The sequence below is a fragment of the Stylophora pistillata genome, chromosome 1, assembly GCF_964205215.1.
Source record: "Stylophora pistillata chromosome 1, jaStyPist1.2, whole genome shotgun sequence".
Classification (NCBI taxonomy): domain Eukaryota; kingdom Metazoa; phylum Cnidaria; class Anthozoa; order Scleractinia; family Pocilloporidae; genus Stylophora; species Stylophora pistillata.
In genome coordinates this window covers 11,242,176-11,252,333 of record NC_142519.1, presented here as the reverse complement: position 1 = coordinate 11,252,333, position 10,158 = coordinate 11,242,176, and the positions used below count along the sequence as shown (strand labels likewise).

Genomic DNA, 10,158 nt, shown 5'->3' with positions numbered 1-10,158 from the left:
ATTTTTTTTTCACCATTTAAGCCGTTACTATGAGTATGGAAGATTCGTAAACTGTCGTGAAGTCGATTCTTGAATTTGTTCCTTCATAAGTAATATTTGCCCCAGCAGCTAATTAACCCGAGGCCTTTGGGCAGCCTTACATATTTCAACCTCCCTAGTTTTAGAGCCTCTTTGAGACCTGATTGATCAAATGGGTGTTAAAAATATGCTATACACGAACGAGGGATGCCTTACACGAGAAAAGTTTTAAATCTCTTGCCTCTGGCGCAAACTTGCATACTTTATCTTGTTCTCCTAACATCCTATGTTGTCTATTGCTTTTTAAGTTAATCATTCAGATAAAAAGTGATGCTATTTAAGCATCGAGCGTGGTGTGGACAACCCTTGCCAAATGTCAGTAGGAACTAGCTTGAACCAGGTCACAAACTGGCGTGGACTTCTGCTACGGTCCCTCTTCCACAGGTCTCACTACCGTGGGCTTATGCTACGGTCCCTCATCCACAGGGATACCACTTCCAGTCTCACTTCCATGGGCTTATGCTACGGTCCCTCATCCACAGGGATACCACTTCCAGTCTCACTTCCATGGGCTTATGCTACGGTCCCTCATCCACAGGGATACCACTTCCAGTCTCACTTCCATGGGCTTATGGTACGGTCCCTCATCCACAGGGATACTACTTCCAGTCTCACTTCCATGGGCTTATGCTACGGTCCCTCATCCACAGGAATACCACTTCCAGTCTCACTTCCATGGGCTTATGCTACGGTCCCTCATCCACAGGGATACCACTTCCAGTCTCACTTCCATGGGCTTATGGTACGGTCCCTCATCCACAGGGATACTACTTCCAGTCTCACTTCCATGGGCTTATGCTACGGTCCCTCATCCACAGGAATACCACTTCCAGTCTCACTTCCATGGGCTTATGCTACGGTCCCACATCCACAGGAGTACCACTTCCAGTCACAAAATGGATCATCCTTTCAAACCCTACACGTCTTTGGTTCAATGATGGCAGTTAAACTGTCTAATTATGAAAGATGAATTTAAAAAGTGGGTTTCTAGGAAGGGCAAGGACGACGTCGACAAACTTTGCATTCTTGTTTCTGGTAAAAGTGGCGTGGCCATCGAAGGTCCAGCGAAAACTCAAAAACGACATTGGGGTTGTTTTGTGGGATTCTCCAGGCCTACAGGATGGTTCATTTGACGAAGAAAAGTATCTCGAAGACATGGAAAAGCAGCTTCATGAAGACCTCGATGTTATGATATACTGTATCAAGATGGACGACAAGCGTTTTCTTAAATCTGAAGAAAATGCCATTCACGCTCTCACCCGGAAGTTTGGAAAGGACTTGTGGAAAAATGCTGTGATAGCGTTAACTTTTGCCAATAACGTTAAGGATCCCGATGGAAGAAATAATGAGGAATTCTTCTGTCGCGATTTTTCCCACTGGAGAGAAGAAATAGTTAAATTTTTTTTTAGGCATTCCGGAATTCTGCTCAAACGAAACAGCAGATATTCCTCTTGTCCCGGTGGGACGTATTAGGAAAATGAAGCTGCCCACCTGTCATCACTGGCTCTGAGTTTTGGATCAGGTGCTTTGAAAGTGCTAAAGTCTCCTCCAGAATTAACTTGTATCGAATCAACATTGATCGAGTTCAACATCAAGGTTCAGATAACCTAAGGGAGCATTCATTGTTATAGGAGGGGGTGGGCTGGCAAGATTTTCAGTGAGACTAAACAAAATATCCTGACCCTGCTCTATAAGAATTAAAAATTTCATGACCCCTTTAGTTGTAATTGTAAAAATAGGTAGTCCCCCTCCCCCCTAGGACTATCAAAGCAGCTAGGTTAAAAAAAGTAAAAAATATCTTTCAAACATTTAATTTTATTGCAAAAACACCTTAACAATACAGTTCTAGAGTTTAAAATCTAAAGTTGATACAAAATGGGTAACATATCCTATGATGAGATACAATGAATATATGAAGTTTATATATTTTGAACTGCGGTATTAGATACGTATGATGCACGATCCTCGCAGTGGATAGCGCTATTATGCAATAGCGAAAATTAGACCTGAGAAAAATCAGGCCTGTACGGGACTCGAACCACCACTCGATACTAGAGCGCTGCACTAGTATCGCAGAGGTCAGTGGTTCGAGTCCTGTACAGGCCTGATTTTTTTCAGGTCTGATTTTCGCTATTGCATAATAGCGCTATCCACTGCGAGGATCGTGCATCATACGTATATTCTATGATACTGTGTCTAGCTTGGTATGGTACTGTGTATAGCTTGGTATGGTACTGTGTATATCTTGGTATGGTACTGTGTATAGCTTGGTATGGTACTGTGTATAGCTTGGTATGGTACTGTGTATAGCTTGGTATGGTACTGTGTCTAGCTTGGTATGGTACTGTGTATAGCTTGGTATGGTACTGTGTATATCTTGGTATGGTACTGTGTATAGCTTGGTATGGTACTCTGTATAGCTTGGTATGGTACTGTGTATAGCTTGGTATGGTACTGTGTCTAGCTTGGTATGGTACTGTGTATAGCTTGGTATGGTACTGTGTATAGCTTGGTATGGTACTGTGTATAGCTTGGTATGGTACTGTGTATAGCTTGGTATGGTACTGTGTATAGCTTGGTATGGTACTGTGTCCAGCTTGGTATGGTACTGTGTATAGCTTGGTATGGTACTGTGTATAGCTTGGTATGGTACTGTGTATAGCTTGGTATGGTGCTGTGATCTAATTGGCACTTTCTCCTTGAGCTGTGCTCTCTGCAGCACAAAATTTACCAGGCTAGCCTCATTCCCCCTAGTTGCATGGTTGTCACATTTGCTAGTGAAAAGGCATAGGAAATCAAGGATTCATTTGCTCAAAAATATGCAAATCAATTCAGGCAACAAAAAATTCTGTCTTTCTTGATTGGAATAATCACTAACTGTTCCAAACTTTTGGTCTACCTGTTTGCTCAGCCATTATCTTATTTTGACATAGCAAGCGCACTCATTGGTTACTTAGGGTCATGACATCAAACGATAAAACTTCCTTTATAAGCTTCCGAAGGGGCAACGCAACCTAGTTTCCAGGGTCCTCTCTCTTCCCCTCTTGAGTTAGTATTAGAAACGAGTTTGGACGGTAATTAACAGTTACATTGTTATGACATCGTGACTTCAGAGGGTAACAGTGCAATGTTACCCGTGAGTGTTGACCGATGACCGCTATTGCACATGAACAGAGAATGATTGAAGGTGGTGTCACAGATGGTGTGGCAATTTAGCATTACAACAGTGATTTCGATCTTTTGTGATTTGTGTGCATGTTATTGTAATTTTACCGTATGTGATTTTTATTGATTTATTTATTTCATTCATCTTAGGAGCATCCCAAGGAGTGCAGTGCTAGTGCAGGGTTGACTTTACTAGCCCACCATCGTTTCTCCAGCCGGCCACGTACCTTTTCTCTCTTTCCTTTTGACCGTCGCTAACTAATCCGCTTAGTACGAAGTCCTTTCTCTCCCCAGCCTTAGCTGCCGTAAAAATAGATGGCAACTAAAATTTTCACCAAGAAAATACTGAGCACTAGGTTGCTGAAACTTCAGGCACTCCTGGATGCTCCCCTACTATAATTCATCAGCCTTATTTATCATTTTCCTCTTCTATAGTAACTGTTTGTGGAAGTATAATATAAATATGAACCGAACACAATTCAGTTATCGGTATCTTTGATTTCATACCGAAAACTGCGTTAGAGACTTGGGCGCTTTCCATTTGACAAAAATTTTCGAGATTTCCGGTCTGAAATCAAATGGCACGGGAACAGTTCCGGGATAAGTTTTCGAAAATTTAGGAATACGTTTTAAGTGTGCCCTCTTGGATAAGGTCGAACGCGTTCCATTCGACTCGCGAAAATACCGATATAATTTGGACCCGTGATTGTTGTTGACTAGAAAGCGCCCTAAATCAGAGAGCGAGATTCGCGGGAATTTTTTAACCAATGAAATGCCGAATTCAATGAACAGCAAGAAGCGTGCTTCCGTTCCCATAATGCGTCACTTTCAAAGAAGAAAAGAAGATGGCGTCTTTGAAGGTGTTTGGTGTTAATGGCACTGGAGAAGGTGAATTTCGTTACCCAAATGGCATAGCAGTCAGTAACAAAGGTGAAATAGCCGTTATAGATACGTGTAATCACCGTGTTCAATTATTCGAGTCAGATGGCGTGTTTTTGAGGTCTTTTGGTACCCAAGGAGTAACCGACGGTTGCATGAATTTCCCATACTGTGGTACCTTCGATAGTGATGGAAATATCATCGTAACTGACTCGGACAATCACAGAGTGCAAGTGTTCTCATCAGCCGGCGAACTAATACGGGTTATCGCTAGCGAAAACCTCAGAAATCCCTGGGGTGTTTGTATGGCAGGCGATGGCAATATCGCGGTTTGTAGTGGCGGCGAAAAAGGAGAAGTCCAAGTATACTCGCCCGAGGGCACACTACTAAAGCAGTTTAGCGATCCGAAAACGAATAACCGACCATCCTATGTCACCTACAGTCACGAAAAGTACTTTGTGTCTTACAGCGACGATCAGTGTGTGAAAGTGTTCGACGGTCAAGGAAGTTTCCTGTCAGACATCGGCGAATCTGGGTTTTGCGACGGGCAATTCAACAGGCCGCGTGGACTCGCAGTCGATCAACACGATCAGTTGTTGGTATGTGACGGATGGAATAATCGGATACAAGTTTTCAGTCTGGAGGGGAAGTTTTTAACGAAGTTTGGAAGTCGCGGCAAAGAACCTGGACAGTGCATTTTCCCTATCGACCTATCGATCACTCCAGATGGACAAATTTTAGTCTGTGAAGTCAAAGGAGAGCGTGTTCAAGTTTTTCAAGGGTTAGATAACCACCAATGTAAAGGCCAATAACTAGTATTGTTTTTCCTTGCTAGATATAGTATCATTCCTTGTTAATTATTTTGGGAGAGCCATCGATCGATACTTAAAACCCTTTTTATCTGCAAGCTATACGTGTATAGTTGATGAATTTCGTTTGATTTCTAGTGTAAGTTTCGACTTTATCATGAACATTACAACTTAGAGGTCACGCGCTAAGGACTTGAACTCTTCGCACCGTTTTGTTCAGATTTTGATAGTATTTTAGAGCAAGTCTAGTAGTGAGTAGTTTTGTAGTACATAGTTCCTCTATAAAAGTATATACTTCAGGGGTAAAGTTACTTTATTCGATACCATGATACAGCATATTTCCGTACTAGACCTTCTGATAGTCTGTAAGTACAAATTCTTTACACCTCACCAGAAGTTTGAAAACAGTTGCTTGTTGAATTAAGAAAAAATCAAAGCCATTTTCCTTTACTTGTCAATGTTATCAAACATAACTTCTCAGGGGATTTATTTTGGTACATTAGGAGCAAGACTTATGCACTGTTAAGCCATAAACCTTTTTGCAACTGCATATTTTTTTTTATTTTGTTCCTCTTTTTGGTGTTGTGGATTCTTCTAGTTTTTCTTTTCTTTTTTGAATTCAGAAAGAACATAAGTATCGAACAAACATGAGAGAGCTGAGACATTTTTTCTTTTTTTTTTGTGTGAATGGATTCCTCTTTTTTGTTCTTTCTGTCCCATTTCATGTGTCTTTTTTGATCACTACAATTTTCAGATAATATAGGATGTGCTGGTTTTACAAAACACCAGAAGCCTAATCCCTTACCTGATGTTAAACATACAGTAGATGTAGATATTTTGCTCATTTGGCTAAATTTTCCTTTACACTTGTGGCAAAACGTTTTCCGATTTGAAATCTTAATCCAGAGTAAGCTATAAGGTGTGCGTATTCGCATGTTATTTTTCATTATTTTCATCACCAGTGTAAGCCTTGTTATCAGTCAAACTATCTTGAAAAACAACAGGATCTGGAGTGAGTGTTTACTGAAAGTGTATCTTGTGCTGTACATCATTAATAGCTAAAGATAAGTGAATGTCAAAGGTTAACTAAACAAAGCAATCAACAGTAGAATTACTTTCTCTTGTTATTGTGCAAAACATCAGCAATAACTTGCAATCAGTGTTTGACCATTTTTATTGGTGCAAGTTTCAATTGCTCTTTCATACACTTTTTTTGCTAATCTCCTACAAACACTTGAGTGTTGATAATAATCCTTGAGCAGAGTTACATTTAAGAGCAAGCACTGTAAGCAACACATCAAATATCTATTACACAAAAAGGTGATTACAATTTTCATGTTATGATTCTTTGATTTTTGACGTAGTGATCTATGTTTCATAGTTAACTAATGATGATACATCTACTAGTATTTAAAATCATATTACTAGGATATATGTACATGACTTTGAGAGCTCTTTTCTTATTTAGAAATGGCTAACATCTCTTTGTGGACTAAGTTTGATTCATCTCCATGTAGTTCCATAGCTGGGTTTATAATCCTAATTTTTTTTTTAATTGACTTTTGCAATTATTGTGTGATGCGTCATGAAGGTCAGTTTCTCAACTGGCATGATGTGAGAAAAAAGTCATCAATTACTAAAAGCTTAATGAAGGAGTATCAGTTGATCTGCAGTGTGATGTTGGGCTCAGAGTGGTCCTGGAAAGGACTGCTGTTGTTAACAATGACTGACAACATTTCAGCAACTTGTGTAGAAGTCATTGGAAGGGCTGAATAAGGTGTTGTTGACATACCTTGCTTAAGACATTTAGCCAAAAAACAACCTTTCTCTTGGCTAGGACGGGGATTTTTGTACAGATTGTTTAAATGGCAGTCCATCTCTCTCTCTCTCTCACCAGCTTTTTCAAGGTCTACCACCTCCAGGTTCATCATACTTCATGATTAGGAGTCCAGACCTAAGCATTTTCCCATGTAGTAGACTTGTTTTTCTGTTTGTTTTATTTTCATGCAAGAATGTAACATTAATGTATCTGTTACAGCATTATCTTGAGCTCAGGCAAAACAATTAAAAATTTATGCCATAGCACTAAATCACAGTACAACAAACTTGTATGAAATATTTTACTGTAATAAATCACAGGAAATGAAGTACCCTGTTTCCTAATTCATGACTGATACATTGAAATATTTGAAAATAACATAGAACCACTACATTTCACAAACCATGTCTGTGGTAAAGGGGGTTAGTTTCTAAAGAAATTGGTGCTGCATCAGTGGGGGTAATAAGGTAATTTGGTCTCGTCAGCTGAGTCGACGATGTAAATTGGCCACTGTAAAGGGTCTGAAAGCTGACGTTTTGAGCATTAGCCCTTCACCATTCGCTCTGACAAAGCACCAATACTCGAAACATCAGCTTTGAGACCCTTTACAATGGCCATAAGACCACTTTCATAAATGGCTGCCAGATTAATATTCTTTTGTTTAAATTTAAATTAGCCCTACTGGCCTCGTTCTCCGGTACAAAATTCAAAAGAATACATTATCTCAAGCGAGGCCAGTAGGGCTAATTTAAATTTAAACAAAATATTTATACGGCAGCCATTTATGAAAGTGGTCTATTTACATTATCAACTTAGTTGATGAAACCAAGTTACCATATTTGTGGTAATTATCTACCGGTATTTCAATTCAAGGCTTATATTATTTGTAAATCTCCCTCAACTGCTATGATCAATGATTAGTGGGGAGACTGTTTCCTCCACTCAAGATTCAAAATGAATTCTGTCAAACTTGCAGTTGATTAGTAATGGTAATTGAACTGAATAAAGTGCAGTTTGGTATGAAAATGTATGCAAAGTTTCACAAATTATAAAACAAGTGTGTAGTGGGAGTTTGATTTTAGATCACAAGTATGATTTCTGACCATAATTGCATGACACAAACTCTAATAACCACTCAATTACATCTATTTTGAAATTGCAAAATTCAGTCATTCAAATACAGGTTTTTTTTAGCCTGTATAAATATTTTGTTGATCCAGTATTGAGCTAGTTGGTAAAGAGTTGCAATTTATGTGGTCTTTCATTTTCCTTTATTTGATTTGTCTCTTTAAACTAGCTATGAAGTCGGATTTGTTGTGTTTTGGTAAAGCTTTCTCGTTGGCTGGGAAAAAGATGCGATTTTGAACTTAAAATGGTGTGATTCCCGATTAAATTGCACCAGCAAGAGACAAGGACCACCATTGATTTCAAAATGGATGTAATAAAGATACTTATCAACGGTCTACAAATAGGAATATTTTCAAAAATGAAAAACTGATATTTTCCGTACTCTCAAATCAATACTGCACGCATGATGCATATGTTGCATGTTGGAATTGTCTTTTTCCCTCCACATGTATCCACAAACAAAGGATTAAAGAGGGGTACAAATACTGTCAGGTCATTGTGTTTAATTACAAGCCTGTTGTTAGTAGTTCTCTGCATTATGGGACTCGTTACCCAACAGCAGTCCTTGCACACCCCGACTGTTCAGGTGCCCCGTTAGGCGGGGAGCGCTTCCGGGGGGCCAGGTTCGATTCCTGGGCGATTTTGGCGTACTGGTGTACCCTCCTTCAGGCGTTACTGCACTCCGGTTCCGTTAAGTATATGTCGTCCGGCCGTTGCAGCACTGACCATTGCACTAAAGGGTCCGTGGCCGGGGGCGCCTGAAAAACAAAAAAAAAAAAAAAAAAAGCCTGTTGTTAGTTACAATGACTTACATTTTAACAAACTGTGTAGAAGTCACTACCAGGGTTCAGCTCCTGCTTCACTCCCATGGTTTTGTTTTTAAGCCTTTGCAAGGTGAGATGCCTTTTTTTTTAAACGATGACAATGCAAGATGGGTGAGAAGAGAAGTAAATTCAATTTTTAAAAAAAATTGTGTGACACCATATTTTTATCATGTAAATGTGAAATTGCTCAGAAAATAATTTAAAACCAGTTGGGATTCCAGTTTGTCTTTGTCGCTGTTAGAAGATCATTGTAGTGTTTGCAGGAATCAATAAATATTTCGTGGTGAATTTGAAGACCAGATGAGATATATCTTCTTTCATGACGACGTTTGTCTTGTTTAGCCTTACGAAGTTCATCAGTATACCAAGGAGAATGCGGTCGCAGAGTGACCCATCTCTCGTTCACAGTCAGCATACCGCAAATACTACTCCACTGAAACTGCTTTGCTAAAAGTTTCAAATGACATCCTAAGAGCTGTAGATCAAAAAGAAGAAGTAGTACTTGTTTTGCTAGACCTTTCCGCTGCGTTCGACACGATCGACCACAACATATTACTTGAAAGAATGGAGAAACGTTTCGGATTTGGAGGTATCGCACTGAAATGGTTTAAATCATACCTAGAACATCGTGTTCAGTCAGTGAAGATCAAACACTCCATCTCTAAGCCTCGACATATCTCCTACGGCGTACCCCAGGGATCAGTACTTGGTCCACTACTCTTTCTAATGTATACCTCGCCTACAGAAGACATTGTTGCTGAACATGGCCTAAACTGTGTGATATATGCTGATGATTCGCAACTTTACATAAAGATTAACTCCTCTGACAGAATGCTAGGCATAGAAAGATTGAAATCATGTGTTAATGCAATCATGGAGTGGGCCAAGAAAAACAGATTGCAGTGCAACCCTTCAAAAACAGAAATCATTCATTTCCTCTCACGCTTCTCAAAAAATCCTCCTTTCTGTAATATCAATATTGGAGATGATATCATTAATTTATCTAATACTGTCCGAGACCTAGGCGTCATGCTTGATTCTGTGATGAACTTACGCTCGCATATAAATTCCATCTGTAAATCGTCGTCTCTAGCAATCAGAAATATTGGTCGCGTTCGTAAATACCTCTCGACGCAGCAAAATGAAAGATTGATACATGCCTTCATCTCATCTAGACTTGATTACTGTAATAGCCTATTGTACGGTCTACCGATTTGTGACATCGAAAAATTCCAACGGATCCAAAACACAGCTGCCCGCTTGTTAGTCGGTGCTAAATCAAGAGACAGTATAACACCTATACTTATGAAACTTCATTGGCTCCCGGTCACAAAACGAATTCAATTCAAGATACTGTTGATAACATACAAAGCACTAAATGACATGGCTCCAACCTATCTTGTTGAACTTCTTAGTCGATATATTCCAGCACGAAACCTTCGTTCATCAAATATGA

At 39.6% G+C, this 10,158-nt stretch overlaps 2 protein-coding genes across 2 annotated transcripts; both read left to right on the top strand.

Annotated features, from left to right (window-relative positions):
• The first annotated feature begins 1,044 nt into the window (after positions 1 to 1,044).
• On the top strand, positions 1,045 to 1,551 carry LOC111336971 (uncharacterized). The gene has a single exon (XM_022943164.1). It carries the CDS (start codon positions 1,045 to 1,047, stop codon positions 1,549 to 1,551), a length of 507 nt encoding a protein of 168 aa, XP_022798899.1.
• Positions 1,552 to 2,815: 1,264 nt separating this feature from the next.
• On the top strand, positions 2,816 to 7,078 carry LOC111336985 (uncharacterized). The gene has a single exon (XM_088736617.1). The coding sequence runs from the start codon at positions 4,089 to 4,091 to the stop codon at positions 4,932 to 4,934; it is 846 nt and encodes a 281-aa protein (XP_088592743.1). The 5' UTR covers positions 2,816 to 4,088; the 3' UTR covers positions 4,935 to 7,078.
• Positions 7,079 to 10,158: the final 3,080 nt, after the last annotated feature.